We start from the raw sequence: 17505 nt of genomic DNA, 5'->3' as shown, positions 1-17505 counted from the left end.
TATTAGCTGTATGTGGATAGGGGGAGGCTGACAGTGTTAGCTGTATGTCGACAGGGGGAGGCTGACAGTATTAGCTGTATGTGGATAGGGGGAGGCTGACAGTATTAGCAGTATGTTGACAGGGGGAGGCTGACAGTATTAGCTGTATGTTGACAGGGGGAGGCTGTCAATACTAGCTGTATGTCGACAGGGGGAGGCTGACAGTATTAGCTGTATGTAGACAGGGAAGGCTGACAGTACTAGTTGTATGTAGACAGGGTGGGACACACACATAAACACAGACACATTGGATACTGTACCTCTGGGTTTGTGGCATGCGACAGGTACCAGGCAGTCTTCTTTGATATGTGGTTTGAGGGATGTGTTACAGCCACCAGTGTGCTGTCCCCTGTGGTCAATACACAGGACCACTCTGTACCGCAACCCACGGCCACACGTCACTGTGCACTGCAAAACACACACACACACGCACGCACGCACGCACGCACGCACGCACGCACGCACGCACGCACGCACGCACGCACGCACACACACACACACACACACACACACACACACACACACACACACACACACACACACACACACACACACACACACACACACACAGTTACAATAGCACACACTATAACCAACCACCAGTTTATTTAAACGTAATACTGACTTTATATAAATTGTATATGTTATATGCACATAAGCTCCTGTTCTTACCACATACAGCCAGTTCATATAGGCTTCATAGCCAGTTCATAGAGGCTTCATAGCCAGTTTACAGAGGCTTGTAGCCAGTGGCAGTGGCTTCAAGTTCTTCTGTGTGCACATCACTGAGAGAGATGACTAGAAACGATTTGGTTGGCTGTTTTATGTGTGGATTAATTGTCGGAGTAGAGGACCTTGTAAATTTCAGGTAAAATAACAACTCAATGTTTATATCCCAGGACTATAACACCTGCTAAACTGTGTATGCGATCAATAAACATTGATTAGATGTTTTCACTTGGTAGCTCACCTGAGACCACTCCATGGCAACCCACTGTGGACAGGTGAAGCTGTTGCAGCTCTGCTGCGTGATTGACCGAGGGGAGTGTGTGCACTTCCACTCCTCCACCTGAGTGATCTGTCCGTGGGCGTCGTCCTCAACACACACCACGCTGCGCTCCTGCAGCCCGCCGCTCTCCCCACACGACACTGAACACTCCGTCCAGGGACCCTGCTCCCACCTGGGGAGGAACAGCAATAAGATGCAGATAACTCTTTATAACGCTTTATACAGTGACATAGCATAGGAGTAGCTAACACAGAGCTATAACATGGTTGTGACTATCTGAGACACGTAATTCAGTGACATAGCATAGGAGTAGCTAACAGAGCTATAACATGGTTGTGACTATCTGAGACACTTAATTCAGTGACATAGCATAGGAGTAGCTAACACAGAGCTATAACATGGTTGTGACTATCTGAGACACTTAATACAGTGACATAGCATAGGAGTAGCTAACACAGAGCTATAACATGGTTGTGACTATCTGAGACACTTAATTCAGTGACATAGCATAGGAGTAGCTAACACAGAGCTATAACATGGTTGTGACTATCTGAGACACTTAATACAGTGACATAGCATAGGAGTAGCTAACACAGAGCTATAACATGGTTGTGACTATCTGAGACACTTAATTCAGTGACATAGCATAGGAGTAGCTAACACAGAGCTATAACATGGTTGTGACTATCTGAGACACTTAATTCAGTGACATAGCATAGGAGTAGCTAACACAGAGCTATAACATGGTTGTGACTATCTGAGACACTTAATTCAGTGACATAGCATAGGAGTAGCTAACACAGAGCTATAACATGTTTGTGACTATCTGAGACACTTAATTCAGTGACATAGCATAGGAGTAGCTAACAAAGAGCTATAACATGGTTGTGACTATCTGAGACACTTAATTCAGTGACATAGCATAGGAGTAGCTAACACAGAGCTATAACATGGTTGTGACTATCTGAGACACTTAATTCAGTGACATAGCATAGGAGAAGCTAACACAGAGCTATAACATGGTTGTGACTATCTGAGACACTTAATTCAGTGACATAGCATAGGAGTAGCTAACACAGAGCTATAACATGGTTGTGACTATCTGAGACACTTAATTCAGTGACATAGCATAGGAGTAGCTAACACAGAGCTATAACATGGTTGTGACTATCTGAGACACTTAATTCAGTGACATAGCATAGGAGTAGCTAACACAGAGCTATAACATGGTTGTGACTATCTGAGACACTTAATTCAGTGACATAGCATAGGAGTAGCTAACACAGAGCTATAACATGGTTGTGACTATCTGAGACACTTAATTCAGTGACATAGCATAGGAGTAGCTAACACAGGGCTATAACATGGTTGTGACTATCTGAGACACTTAATTCAGTGACATAGCATAGGAGTAGCTAACACAGGGCTATAACATGGTTGTGACTATCTGAGACACTTAATTCAGTGACATAGCATAGGCATAACACAGAACACAGGGACATGGAATAGAATGAGATGTATTTGTAACCACACAAAGATGTAGGGAGAATATATATGCTCAGAAGATGTTGACATGTCCTCTCTGTTACTGACAGTAATAATAATGTCATTGTACTACAGTAGTACAGGCTCTGTGATAGACTAGTGTCCTGTCCAGGCTACTACAGTAGTACAGGCTCTGTGATAGACTAGTGTCCTGTCCAGGCTACTACAGTAGTACAGGCTCTGTGATAGACTAGTGTCCTGTCCAGGCTACTACAGTAGTACAGGCTCTGTGATAGACTAGTGTCCTGTCCAGGGGGTGTACTACAGTAGTACAGGCTCTGTGATAGACTAGTGTCCTGTCCAGGCTACTACAGTAGTACAGAATCTGTGATAGACTAGTGTCCTGTCCAGGCTACTACAGTAGTACAGGCTCTGTGATAGACTAGTGTCCTGTCCAGGGGGTGTACTACAGTAGTACAGGCTCTGTGATAGACTAGTGTCCTGTCCAGGGTACTACAGTAGTACAGGCTCTGTGATAGACTAGTGTCCTGTCCAGGGTACTACAGTAGTACAGGCTCTGTGATAGACTAGTGTCCTGTCCAGGGTACTACAGTAGTACAGGCTCTGTGATAGACTAGTGTCCTGTCCAGGGTACTACAGTAGTACAGGCTCTGTGATAGACTAGTGTCCTGTCCAGGGGGTGTACTACAGTAGTACAGGCTCTGTGATAGACTAGTGTCCTGTCCAGGGTACTACAGTAGTACAGGCTCTGTGATAGACTAGTGTCCTGTCCAGGGTACTACAGTAGTACAGGCTCTGTGATAGACTAGTGTCCTGTCCAGGGTACTACAGTAGTACAGGCTCTGTGATAGACTAGAGTCCTGTCCAGGGTACTACAGTAGTACAGGCCCTGTGATAGACTAGTGTCCTGTCCAGGGTACTACAGTAGTACAGGCTCTGTGATAGACTAGTGTCCTGTCCAGGGTACTACAGTAGTACAGGCCCTGTGATAGACTAGTGTCCTGTCCAGGGTATTACAGTAGTACAGGCTCTGTGATAGACTAGTGTCCTGTCCAGGGGGTGTACTACAGTAGTACAGGCCCTGTGATAGACTAGTGTCCTGTGCAGGGTACTACAGTAGTACAGGCTCTGTGATAGACTAGTGTCCTGTCCAGGGTACTACAGTAGTACAGGCTCTGTGATAGACTAGTGTCCTGTCCAGGGGGTGTACTACAGTAGTACAGGCTCTGTGATAGACTAGTGTCCTGTCCAGGGTACTACAGTAGTACAGGCTCTGTGATAGACTAGTGTCCTGTCCAGGGTACTACAGTAGTACAGGCTCTGTGATAGACTAGTGTCCTGTCCAGGGTACTACAGTAGTACAGGCTCTGTGATAGACTAGTGTCCTGTCCAGGGTACTACAGTAGTACAGGCTCTGTGATAGACTAGTGTCCTGTCCAGGGTACTACAGTAGTACAGGCTCTGTGATAGACTAGTGTCCTGTCCAGGGGGTGTACTACAGTAGTACAGGCTCTGTGATAGACTAGTGTCCTGTCCAGGGTACTACAGTAGTACAGGCTCTGTGATAGACTAGTGTCCTGTCCAGGGTACTACAGTAGTACAGGCTCTGTGATAGACTAGTGTCCTGTCCAGGGTACTACAGTAGTACAGGCTCTGTGATAGACTAGAGTCCTGTCCAGGGTACTACAGTAGTACAGGCCCTGTGATAGACTAGTGTCCTGTCCAGGGTACTACAGTAGTACAGGCTCTGTGATAGACTAGTGTCCTGTCCAGGGTACTACAGTAGTACAGGCCCTGTGATAGACTAGTGTCCTGTCCAGGGTATTACAGTAGTACAGGCTCTGTGATAGACTAGTGTCCTGTCCAGGGGGTGTACTACAGTAGTACAGGCCCTGTGATAGACTAGTGTCCTGTGCAGGGTACTACAGTAGTACAGGCTCTGTGATAGACTAGTGTCCTGTCCAGGGTACTACAGTAGTACAGGCTCTGTGATAGACTAGTGTCCTGTCCAGGGGGTGTACTACAGTAGTACAGGCTCTGTGATAGACTAGTGTCCTGTCCAGGGTACTACAGTAGTACAGGCTCTGTGATAGACTAGTGTCCTGTCCAGGGTACTACAGTAGTACAGGCTCTGTGATAGACTAGTGTCCTGTCCAGGGTACTACAGTAGTACAGGCTCTGTGATAGACTAGTGTCCTGTCCAGGGTACTACAGTAGTACAGGCCCTGTGATAGACTAGAGTCCTGTCCAGGGTACTACAGTAGTACAGGCTCTGTGATAGACTAGTGTCCTGTCCAGGGGGTGTACTACAGTAGTACAGGCTCTGTGATAGACTAGTGTCCTGTCCAGGGTACTACAGTAGTACAGGCCCTGTGATAGACTAGTGTCCTGTCCAGGGTATTACAGTAGTACAGGCTCTGTGATAGACTAGTGTCCTGTCCAGGGGGTGTACTACAGTAGTACAGGCTATGTGATAGACTAGTGTCCTGTCCAGGGTACTACAGTAGTACAGGCTCTGTGATAGACTAGTGTCCTGTCCAGGGGGTGTACTACAGTAGTACAGGCTCTGTGATAGACTAGTGTCCTGTCCAGGGTACTACAGTAGTACAGGCTCTGTGATAGACTAGTGTCCTGTCCAGGATACTACAGTAGTACAGGCTCTGTGATAGACTAGTGTCCTGTCCAGGGTACTACAGTAGTACAGGCTCTGTGATAGACTAGTGTCCTGTCCAGGGGGTGTACTACAGTAGTACAGGCTATGTGATAGACTAGTATCCTGTCCAGGCTACTACAGTAGTACAGGCTCTGTGATAGACTAGTGTCCTGTCCAGGGTACTACAGTAGTACAGGCTCTGTGATAGACTAGTGTCCTGTCCAGGGTACTACAGTAGTACAGGCTCTGTGATAGACTAGAATCCTGTCCAGGGTACTACAGTAGTACAGGCCCTGTGATAGACTAGTGTCCTGTCCAGGGTACTACAGTAGTACAGGCTCTGTGATAGACTAGTGTCCTGTCCAGGGTACTACAGTAGTACAGGCCCTGTGATAGACTAGTGTCCTGTCCAGGGTATTACAGTAGTACAGGCTCTGTGATAGACTAGTGTCCTGTCCAGGGGGTGTACTACAGTAGTACAGGCCCTGTGATAGACTAGTGTCCTGTCCAGGGTACTACAGTAGTACAGGCTCTGTGATAGACTAGTGTCCTGTCCAGGGTACTACAGTAGTACAGGCTCTGTGATAGACTAGTGTCCTGTCCAGGGGGTGTACTACAGTAGTACAGGCTCTGTGATAGACTAGTGTCCTGTCCAGGGTACTACAGTAGTACAGGCTCTGTGATAGACTAGTGTCCTGTCCAGGGTACTACAGTAGTACAGGCTCTGTGATAGACTAGTGTCCTGTCCAGGGTACTACAGTAGTACAGGCTCTGTGATAGACTAGTGTCCTGTCCAGGGTACTACAGTAGTAAAGGCCCTGTGATAGACTAGAGTCCTGTCCAGGGTACTACAGTAGTACAGGCTCTGTGATAGACTAGTGTCCTGTCCAGGGGGTGTACTACAGTAGTACAGGCTCTGTGATAGACTAGTGTCCTGTCCAGGGTACTACAGTAGTACAGGCCCTGTGATAGACTAGAGTCCTGTCCAGGGTACTACAGTAGTACAGGCTCTGTGATAGACTAGTGTCCTGTCCAGGGGGTGTACTACAGTAGTACAGGCTCTGTGATAGACTAGTGTCCTGTCCAGGGTACTACAGTAGTACAGGCCCTGTGATAGACTAGTGTCCTGTCCAGGGTATTACAGTAGTACCGGCTCTGTGATAGACTAGTGTCCTGTCCAGGGGGTGTACTACAGTAGTACAGGCTATGTGATAGACTAGTATCCTGTCCAGGCTACTACAGTAGTACAGGCTCTGTGATAGACTAGTGTCCTGTCCAGGGTACTACAGTAGTACAGGCCCTGTGATAGACTAGTGTCCTGTCCAGGGTACTACAGTAGTACAGGCTCTGTGATAGACTAGTGTCCTGTCCAGGGTACTACAGTATTACAGGCTCTGTGATAGACTAGTGTCCTGTCCAGGGGGTGTACTACAGTAGTACAGGCCCTGTGATAGACTAGTGTCCTGTCCAGGGTACTACAGTAGTACAGGCTCTGTGATAGACTAGTGTCCTGTCCAGGGTACTACAGTAGTACAGGCTCTGTGATAGACTAGTGTCCTGTCCAGGGGGTGTACTACAGTAGTACAGGCTCTGTGATAGACTAGTGTCCTGTCCAGGGTACTACAGTAGTACAGGCTCTGTGATAGACTAGTGTCCTGTCCAGGGTACTACAGTAGTACAGGCTCTGTGATAGACTAGTGTCCTGTCCAGGGTACTACAGTAGTACAGGCTCTGTGATAGACTAGTGTCCTGTCCAGGGTACTACAGTAGTAAAGGCCCTGTGATAGACTAGAGTCCTGTCCAGGGTACTACAGTAGTACAGGCTCTGTGATAGACTAGTGTCCTGTCCAGGGGGTGTACTACAGTAGTACAGGCTCTGTGATAGACTAGTGTCCTGTCCAGGGTACTACAGTAGTACAGGCCCTGTGATAGACTAGAGTCCTGTCCAGGGTACTACAGTAGTACAGGCTCTGTGATAGACTAGTGTCCTGTCCAGGGGGTGTACTACAGTAGTACAGGCTCTGTGATAGACTAGTGTCCTGTCCAGGGTACTACAGTAGTACAGGCCCTGTGATAGACTAGTGTCCTGTCCAGGGTATTACAGTAGTACCGGCTCTGTGATAGACTAGTGTCCTGTCCAGGGGGTGTACTACAGTAGTACAGGCTATGTGATAGACTAGTATCCTGTCCAGGCTACTACAGTAGTACAGGCTCTGTGATAGACTAGTGTCCTGTCCAGGGTACTACAGTAGTACAGGCCCTGTGATAGACTAGTGTCCTGTCCAGGGTACTACAGTAGTACAGGCTCTGTGATAGACTAGTGTCCTGTCCAGGGTACTACAGTATTACAGGCTCTGTGATAGACTAGTGTCCTGTCCAGGGTACTACAGTAGTACAGGCTCTGTGATAGACTAGTGTCCTGTCCAGGGTACTACAGTAGTACAGGCTCTGTGATAGACTAGTGTCCTGTCCAGGGTATTACAGTAGTACAGGATCTGTGATAGACTAGTGTCCTGTCCAGGCTACTACAGTAGTACAGGCTCTGTGATAGACTAGTGTCCTGTCCAGGGTACTACAGTAGTACAGGCTCTGTGATAGACTAGTGTCCTGTCCAGGGGGTGTACTACAGTAGTACAGGCTCTGTGATAGACTAGTGTCCTGTCCAGGGTACTACAGTAGTACAGGCTCTGTGATAGACTAGTGTCCTGTCCAGGGGGTGTACTACAGTAGTACAGGCTCTGTGATAGACTAGTGTCCTGTCCAGGGTACTACAGTAGTACAGGCTCTGTGATAGACTAGTGTCCTGTCCAGGGTACTACAGTAGTACAGGCTCTGTGATAGACTAGTGTCCTGTCCAGGGGGTGTACTACAGTAGTACAGGCTCTGTGATAGACTAGTGTCCTGTCCAGGGTACTACAGTAGTACAGGCTCTGTGATAGACTAGTGTCCTGTCCAGGGTACTACAGTAGTACAGGCTCTGTGATAGACTAGTGTCCTGTCCAGGGTATTACAGTAGTACAGGCTCTGTGATAGACTAGTGTCCTGTCCAGGGTACTACAGTATTACAGGCTCTGTGATAGACTAGTGTCCTGTCCAGGGTACTACAGTAGTACAGGCTCTGTGATAGACTAGTGTCCTGTCCAGGGTACTACAGTAGTACAGGCCCTGTGATAGACTAGAGTCCTGTCCAGGGTACTACAGTAGTACAGGCTCTGTGATAGACTAGTGTCCTGTCCAGGGGGTGTACTACAGTAGTACAGGCTCTGTGATAGACTAGTGTCCTGTCCAGGGTACTACAGTAGTACAGGCCCTGTGATAGACTAGTGTCCTGTCCAGGGTATTACAGTAGTACCGGCTCTGTGATAGACTAGTGTCCTGTCCAGGGGGTGTACTACAGTAGTACAGGCTATGTGATAGACTAGTGTCCTGTCCAGGGTACTACAGTAGTACAGGCTCTGTGATAGACTAGTGTCCTGTCCAGGGGGTGTACTACAGTAGTACAGGCTCTGTGATAGACTAGTGTCCTGTCCAGGGTACTACAGTAGTACAGGCTCTGTGATAGACTAGTGTCCTGTCCAGGATACTACAGTAGTACAGGCTCTGTGATAGACTAGTGTCCTGTCCAGGGTACTACAGTAGTACAGGCTCTGTGATAGACTAGTGTCCTGTCCAGGCTACTACAGTAGTACAGGCCCTGTGATAGACTAGTGTCCTGTCCAGGGTATTACAGTAGTACAGGCTCTGTGATAGACTAGTGTCCTGTCCAGGGGGTGTACTACAGTAGTACAGGCCCTGTGATAGACTAGTGTCCTGTCCAGGGTACTACAGTAGTACAGGCTCTGTGATAGACTAGTGTCCTGTCCAGGGTACTACAGTAGTACAGGCTCTGTGATAGACTAGTGTCCTGTCCAGGGTATTACAGTAGTACAGGATCTGTGATAGACTAGTGTCCTGTCCAGGCTACTACAGTAGTACAGGCTCTGTGATAGACTAGTGTCCTGTCCAGGCTACTACAGTAGTACAGGCTCTGTGATAGACTAGTGTCCTGTCCAGGGGGTGTACTACAGTAGTACAGGCTCTGTGATAGACTAGTGTCCTGTCCAGGGTACTACAGTAGTACAGGCTCTGTGATAGACTAGTGTCCTGTCCAGGGGGTGTACTACAGTAGTACAGGCTCTGTGATAGACTAGTGTCCTGTCCAGGGTACTACAGTAGTACAGGCTCTGTGATAGACTAGTGTCCTGTCCAGGGTACTACAGTAGTACAGGCTCTGTGATAGACTAGTGTCCTGTCCAGGGTATTACAGTAGTACAGGCTCTGTGATAGACTAGTGTCCTGTCCAGGGTACTACAGTATTACAGGCTCTGTGATAGACTAGTGTCCTGTCCAGGGTACTACAGTAGTACAGGCTCTGTGATAGACTAGTGTCCTGTCCAGGGTACTACAGTAGTACAGGCCCTGTGATAGACTAGAGTCCTGTCCAGGGTACTACAGTAGTACAGGCTCTGTGATAGACTAGTGTCCTGTCCAGGGGGTGTACTACAGTAGTACAGGCTCTGTGATAGACTAGTGTCCTGTCCAGGGTACTACAGTAGTACAGGCCCTGTGATAGACTAGTGTCCTGTCCAGGGTATTACAGTAGTACCGGCTCTGTGATAGACTAGTGTCCTGTCCAGGGGGTGTACTACAGTAGTACAGGCTATGTGATAGACTAGTGTCCTGTCCAGGGTACTACAGTAGTACAGGCTCTGTGATAGACTAGTGTCCTGTCCAGGGGGTGTACTACAGTAGTACAGGCTCTGTGATAGACTAGTGTCCTGTCCAGGGTACTACAGTAGTACAGGCTCTGTGATAGACTAGTGTCCTGTCCAGGATACTACAGTAGTACAGGCTCTGTGATAGACTAGTGTCCTGTCCAGGGTACTACAGTAGTACAGGCTCTGTGATAGACTAGTGTCCTGTCCAGGCTACTACAGTAGTACAGGCCCTGTGATAGACTAGTGTCCTGTCCAGGGTATTACAGTAGTACAGGCTCTGTGATAGACTAGTGTCCTGTCCAGGGGGTGTACTACAGTAGTACAGGCCCTGTGATAGACTAGTGTCCTGTCCAGGGTACTACAGTAGTACAGGCTCTGTGATAGACTAGTGTCCTGTCCAGGGTACTACAGTAGTACAGGCTCTGTGATAGACTAGTGTCCTGTCCAGGGTATTACAGTAGTACAGGATCTGTGATAGACTAGTGTCCTGTCCAGGCTACTACAGTAGTACAGGCTCTGTGATAGACTAGTGTCCTGTCCAGGCTACTACAGTAGTACAGGCTCTGTGATAGACTAGTGTCCTGTCCAGGGGGTGTACTACAGTAGTACAGGCTCTGTGATAGACTAGTGTCCTGTCCAGGGTACTACAGTAGTACAGGCTCTGTGATAGACTAGTGTCCTGTCCAGGGGGTGTACTACAGTAGTACAGGCTCTGTGATAGACTAGTGTCCTGTCCAGGGTACTACAGTAGTACAGGCTCTGTGATAGACTAGTGTTCTGTCCAGGGTACTACAGTAGTACAGGCTCTGTGATAGACTAGTGTCCTGTCCAGGGTATTACAGTAGTACAGGCTCTGTGATAGACTAGTGTCCTGTCCAGGGTACTACAGTATTACAGGCTCTGTGATAGACTAGTGTCCTGTCCAGGGTACTACAGTAGTACAGGCTCTGTGATAGACTAGTGTCCTGTCCAGGGTACTACAGTAGTACAGGCCCTGTGATAGACTAGAGTCCTGTCCAGGGTACTACAGTAGTACAGGCTCTGTGATAGACTAGTGTCCTGTCCAGGGGGTGTACTACAGTAGTACAGGCTCTGTGATAGACTAGTGTCCTGTCCAGGGTACTACAGTAGTACAGGCCCTGTGATAGACTAGTGTCCTGTCCAGGGTATTACAGTAGTACAGGCTCTGTGATAGACTAGTGTCCTGTCCAGGGGGTGTACTACAGTAGTACAGGCTATGTGATAGACTAGTGTCCTGTCCAGGGTACTACAGTAGTACAGGCTCTGTGATAGACTAGTGTCCTGTCCAGGGGGTGTACTACAGTAGTACAGGCTCTGTGATAGACTAGTGTCCTGTCCAGGGTACTACAGTAGTACAGGCTCTGTGATAGACTAGTGTCCTGTCCAGGATACTACAGTAGTACAGGCTCTGTGATAGACTAGTGTCCTGTCCAGGGTACTACAGTAGTACAGGCTCTGTGATAGACTAGTGTCCTGTCCAGGGTACTACAGTAGTACAGGCCCTGTGATAGACTAGTGTCCTGTCCAGGGTATTACAGTAGTACAGGCTCTGTGATAGACTAGTGTCCTGTCCAGGGGGTGTACTACAGTAGTACAGGCCCTGTGATAGACTAGTGTCCTGTCCAGGGTACTACAGTAGTACAGGCTCTGTGATAGACTAATGTCCTGTCCAGGGTACTACAGTAGTACAGGCTCTGTGATAGACTAGTGTCCTGTCCAGGGGGTGTACTACAGTAGTACAGGCTCTGTGATAGACTAGTGTCCTGTCCAGGGTACTACAGTAGTACAGGCTCTGTGATAGACTAGTGTCCTGTCCAGGGTACTACAGTAGTACAGGCTCTGTGATAGACTAGTGTCCTGTCCAGGGTATTACAGTAGTACAGGATCTGTGATAGACTAGTGTCCTGTCCAGGCTACTACAGTAGTACAGGCTCTGTGATAGACTAGTGTCCTGTCCAGGGGGTGTACTACAGTAGTACAGGCTCTGTGATAGACTAGTGTCCTGTCCAGGGTACTACAGTAGTACAGGCTCTGTGATAGACTAGTGTCCTGTCCAGGGTACTACAGTAGTACAGGCTCTGTGATAGACTAGTGTCCTGTCCAGGGTACTACAGTAGTACAGGCTCTGTGATAGACTAGTGTCCTGTCCAGGGTACTACAGTAGTACAGGCTCTGTGATAGACTAGTGTCCTGTCCAGGGGGTGTACTACAGCAGTACAGGCTCTGTGATAGACTAGTGTCCTGTCCAGGGTACTACAGTAGTACAGGCTCTGTGATAGACTAGTGTCCTGTCCAGGGTACTACAGTAGTACAGGCTCTGTGATAGACTAGTGTCCTGTCCAGGGTACTACAGTAGTACAGGCTCTGTGATAGACTAGTGTCCTGTCCAGGGTACTACAGTAGTACAGACTCTGTGATAGACTAGAGTCCTGTCCAGGGTACTACAGTAGTACAGGCCCTGTGATAGACTAGTGTCCTGTCCAGGGTACTACAGTAGTACAGGCTCTGTGATAGACTAGTGTCCTGTCCAGGGGGTGTACTACAGTAGTACAGGCTCTGTGATAGACTAGTGTCCTGTCCAGGGTACTACAGTAGTACAGGCCCTGTGATAGACTAGTGTCCTGTCCAGGGTATTACAGTAGTACCGGCTCTGTGATAGACTAGTGTCCTGTCCAGGGGGTGTACTACAGTAGTACAGGCTCTGTGATAGACTAGTGTCCTGTCCAGGATACTACAGTAGTACAGGCTCTGTGATAGACTAGTGTCCTGTCCAGGGTACTACAGTAGTACAGGCTCTGTGATAGACTAGTGTCCTGTCCAGGCTACTACAGTAGTACAGGCCCTGTGATAGACTAGTGTCCTGTCCAGGGTATTACAGTAGTACAGGCTCTGTGATAGACTAGTGTCCTGTCCAGGGGGTGTACTACAGTAGTACAGGCCCTGTGATAGACTAGTGTCCTGTCCAGGGTACTACAGTAGTACAGGCTCTGTGATAGACTAGTGTCCTGTCCAGGGTACTACAGTAGTACAGGCTCTGTGATAGACTAGTGTCCTGTCCAGGGTATTACAGTAGTACAGGATCTGTGATAGACTAGTGTCCTGTCCAGGCTACTACAGTAGTACAGGCTCTGTGATAGACTAGTGTCCTGTCCAGGCTACTACAGTAGTACAGGCTCTGTGATAGACTAGTGTCCTGTCCAGGGGGTGTACTACAGTAGTACAGGCTCTGTGATAGACTAGTGTCCTGTCCAGGGTACTACAGTAGTACAGGCTCTGTGATAGACTAGTGTCCTGTCCAGGGGGTGTACTACAGTAGTACAGGCTCTGTGATAGACTAGTGTCCTGTCCAGGGTACTACAGTAGTACAGGCTCTGTGATAGACTAGTGTCCTGTCCAGGGTACTACAGTAGTACAGGCTCTGTGATAGACTAGTGTCCTGTCCAGGGTATTACAGTAGTACAGGCTCTGTGATAGACTAGTGTCCTGTCCAGGGTACTACAGTATTACAGGCTCTGTGATAGACTAGTGTCCTGTCCAGGGTACTACAGTAGTACAGGCTCTGTGATAGACTAGTGTCCTGTCCAGGGTACTACAGTAGTACAGGCCCTGTGATAGACTAGAGTCCTGTCCAGGGTACTACAGTAGTACAGGCTCTGTGATAGACTAGTGTCCTGTCCAGGGGGTGTACTACAGTAGTACAGGCTCTGTGATAGACTAGTGTCCTGTCCAGGGTACTACAGTAGTACAGGCCCTGTGATAGACTAGTGTCCTGTCCAGGGTATTACAGTAGTACAGGCTCTGTGATAGACTAGTGTCCTGTCCAGGGGGTGTACTACAGTAGTACAGGCTATGTGATAGACTAGTGTCCTGTCCAGGGTACTACAGTAGTACAGGCTCTGTGATAGACTAGTGTCCTGTCCAGGGGGTGTACTACAGTAGTACAGGCTCTGTGATAGACTAGTGTCCTGTCCAGGGTACTACAGTAGTACAGGCTCTGTGATAGACTAGTGTCCTGTCCAGGATACTACAGTAGTACAGGCTCTGTGATAGACTAGTGTCCTGTCCAGGGTACTACAGTAGTACAGGCTCTGTGATAGACTAGTGTCCTGTCCAGGGTACTACAGTAGTACAGGCCCTGTGATAGACTAGTGTCCTGTCCAGGGTATTACAGTAGTACAGGCTCTGTGATAGACTAGTGTCCTGTCCAGGGGGTGTACTACAGTAGTACAGGCCCTGTGATAGACTAGTGTCCTGTCCAGGGTACTACAGTAGTACAGGCTCTGTGATAGACTAATGTCCTGTCCAGGGTACTACAGTAGTACAGGCTCTGTGATAGACTAGTGTCCTGTCCAGGGGGTGTACTACAGTAGTACAGGCTCTGTGATAGACTAGTGTCCTGTCCAGGGTACTACAGTAGTACAGGCTCTGTGATAGACTAGTGTCCTGTCCAGGGTACTACAGTAGTACAGGCTCTGTGATAGACTAGTGTCCTGTCCAGGGTATTACAGTAGTACAGGATCTGTGATAGACTAGTGTCCTGTCCAGGCTACTACAGTAGTACAGGCTCTGTGATAGACTAGTGTCCTGTCCAGGGGGTGTACTACAGTAGTACAGGCTCTGTGATAGACTAGTGTCCTGTCCAGGGTACTACAGTAGTACAGGCTCTGTGATAGACTAGTGTCCTGTCCAGGGTACTACAGTAGTACAGGCTCTGTGATAGACTAGTGTCCTGTCCAGGGTACTACAGTAGTACAGGCTCTGTGATAGACTAGTGTCCTGTCCAGGGGGTGTACTACAGCAGTACAGGCTCTGTGATAGACTAGTGTCCTGTCCAGGGTACTACAGTAGTACAGGCTCTGTGATAGACTAGTGTCCTGTCCAGGGTACTACAGTAGTACAGGCTCTGTGATAGACTAGTGTCCTGTCCAGGGTACTACAGTAGTACAGGCTCTGTGATAGACTAGAGTCCTGTCCAGGGTACTACAGTAGTACAGGCCCTGTGATAGACTAGTGTCCTGTCCAGGGTACTACAGTAGTACAGGCTCTGTGATAGACTAGTGTCCTGTCCAGGGTACTACAGTAGTACAGGCCCTGTGATAGACTAGTGTCCTGTCCAGGGTATTACAGTAGTACAGGCTCTGTGATAGACTAGTGTCCTGTCCAGGGGGTGGACTACAGTAGTACAGGCCCTGTGATAGACTAGTGTCCTGTGCAGGGTACTACAGTAGTACAGGCTCTGTGATAGACTAGTGTCCTGTCCAGGGTACTACAGTAGTACAGGCTCTGTGATAGACTAGTGTCCTGTCCAGGGGGTGTACTACAGTAGTACAGGCTCTGTGATAGACTAGTGTCCTGTCCAGGGTACTACAGTAGTACAGGCTCTGTGATAGACTAGTGTCCTGTCCAGGGTACTACAGTAGTACAGGCTCTGTGATAGACTAGTGTCCTGTCCAGGGTACTACAGTAGTACAGGCTCTGTGATAGACTAGTGTCCTGTCCAGGGTACTACAGTAGTACAGGCCCTGTGATAGACTAGAGTCCTGTCCAGGGTACTACAGTAGTACAGGCTCTGTGATAGACTAGTGTCCTGTCCAGGGGGTGTACTACAGTAGTACAGGCTCTGTGATAGACTAGTGTCCTGTCCAGGGTACTACAGTAGTACAGGCCCTGTGATAGACTAGTGTCCTGTCCAGGGTATTACAGTAGTACAGGCTCTGTGATAGACTAGTGTCCTGTCCAGGGGGTGTACTACAGTAGTACAGGCTATGTGATAGACTAGTGTCCTGTCCAGGGTACTACAGTAGTACAGGCTCTGTGATAGACTAGTGTCCTGTCCAGGGGGTGTACTACAGTAGTACAGGCTCTGTGATAGACTAGTGTCCTGTCCAGGGTACTACAGTAGTACAGGCTCTGTGATAGACTAGTGTCCTGTCCAGGATACTACAGTAGTACAGGCTCTGTGATAGACTAGTGTCCTGTCCAGGGTACTACAGTAGTACAGGCTCTGTGATAGACTAGTGTCCTGTCCAGGGGGTGTACTACAGTAGTACAGGCTATGTGATAGACTAGTATCCTGTCCAGGCTACTACAGTAGTACAGGCTCTGTGATAGACTAGTGTCCTGTCCAGGGTACTACAGTAGTACAGGCTCTGTGATAGACTAGTGTCCTGTCCAGGGTACTACAGTAGTACAGGCTCTGTGATAGACTAGAATCCTGTCCAGGGTACTACAGTAGTACAGGCCCTGTGATAGACTAGTGTCCTGTCCAGGGTACTACAGTAGTACAGGCTCTGTGATAGACTAGTGTCCTGTCCAGGGTACTACAGTAGTACAGGCCCTGTGATAGACTAGTGTCCTGTCCAGGGTATTACAGTAGTACAGGCTCTGTGATAGACTAGTGTCCTGTCCAGGGGGTGTACTACAGTAGTACAGGCCCTGTGATAGACTAGTGTCCTGTCCAGGGTACTACAGTAGTACAGGCTCTGTGATAGACTAGTGTCCTGTCCAGGGTACTACAGTATTACAGGCTCTGTGATAGACTAGTGTCCTGTCCAGGGTACTACAGTAGTACAGGCTCTGTGAAAGACTAGTGTCCTGTCCAGGGTACTACAGTAGTACAGGCCCTGTGATAGACTAGAGTCCTGTCCAGGGTACTACAGTAGTACAGGCTCTGTGATAGACTAGTGTCCTGTCCAGGGGGTATACTACAGTAGTACAGGCTCTGTGATAGACTAGTGTCCTGTCCAGGGTACTACAGTAGTACAGGCCCTGTGATAGACTAGTGTCCTGTCCAGGGTATTACAGTAGTACAGGCTCTGTGATAGACTAGTGTCCTGTCCAGGGGGTGTACTACAGTAGTACAGGCTATGTGATAGACTAGTGTCCTGTCCAGGGTACTACAGTAGTACAGGCTCTGTGATAGACTAGTGTCCTGTCCAGGGGGTGTACTACAGTAGTACAGGCTCTGTGATAGACTAGTGTCCTGTCCAGGGTACTACAGTAGTACAGGCTCTGTGATAGACTAGTGTCCTGTCCAGGATACTACAGTAGTACAGGCTCTGTGATAGACTAGTGTCCTGTCCAGGGTACTACAGTAGTACAGGCTCTGTGATAGACTAGTGTCCTGTCCAGGGTACTACAGTAGTACAGGCCCTGTGATAGACTAGTGTCCTGTCCAGGGTATTACAGTAGTACAGGCTCTGTGATAGACTAGTGTCCTTTCCAGGGGGTGTACTACAGTAGTACAGGCCCTGTGATAGACTAGTGTCCTGTCCAGGGTACTACAGTAGTACAGGCTCTGTGATAGACTAGTGTCCTGTCCAGGGTACTACAGTAGTACAGGCTCTGTGATAGACTAGTGTCCTGTCCAGGGGGTGTACTACAGTAGTACAGGCTCAGTGATAGACTAGTGTCCTGTCCAGGGTACTACAGTAGTACAGGCTCTGTGATAGACTAGTGTCCTGTCCAGGGTACTACAGTAGTACAGGCTCTGTGATAGACTAGTGTCCTGTCCAGGGTAT

The 17505-nt window shown here is 48.5% G+C and overlaps 1 protein-coding gene across 4 annotated transcripts in view; it reads right to left on the bottom strand.

The window, feature by feature from the left end:
* Positions 1 to 17505, bottom strand: part of adamtsl3 (ADAMTS-like 3) — a 250200-nt gene that overhangs the window by 82270 nt on the left and 150425 nt on the right. For all 4 annotated transcript variants that reach the window (XM_055900039.1, XM_055900041.1, XM_055900038.1 and 1 more), the window contains 2 exons: positions 1010 to 1220; positions 300 to 447 (listed from right to left, as the gene is read on the bottom strand). In XM_055900039.1, the coding sequence (XP_055756014.1) occupies positions 300 to 447; positions 1010 to 1220 (359 nt within the window). The remainder of the gene's footprint in view (positions 1 to 299; positions 448 to 1009; positions 1221 to 17505) is intronic.

Source organism: Salvelinus fontinalis, chromosome 35 (genome assembly GCF_029448725.1).
Source record: "Salvelinus fontinalis isolate EN_2023a chromosome 35, ASM2944872v1, whole genome shotgun sequence".
Classification (NCBI taxonomy): Eukaryota; Metazoa; Chordata; class Actinopteri; order Salmoniformes; family Salmonidae; genus Salvelinus; species Salvelinus fontinalis.
The sequence above is the reverse complement of the archived record's forward strand: the minus strand, read 5'-3'. Positions and strand labels throughout refer to the sequence as shown.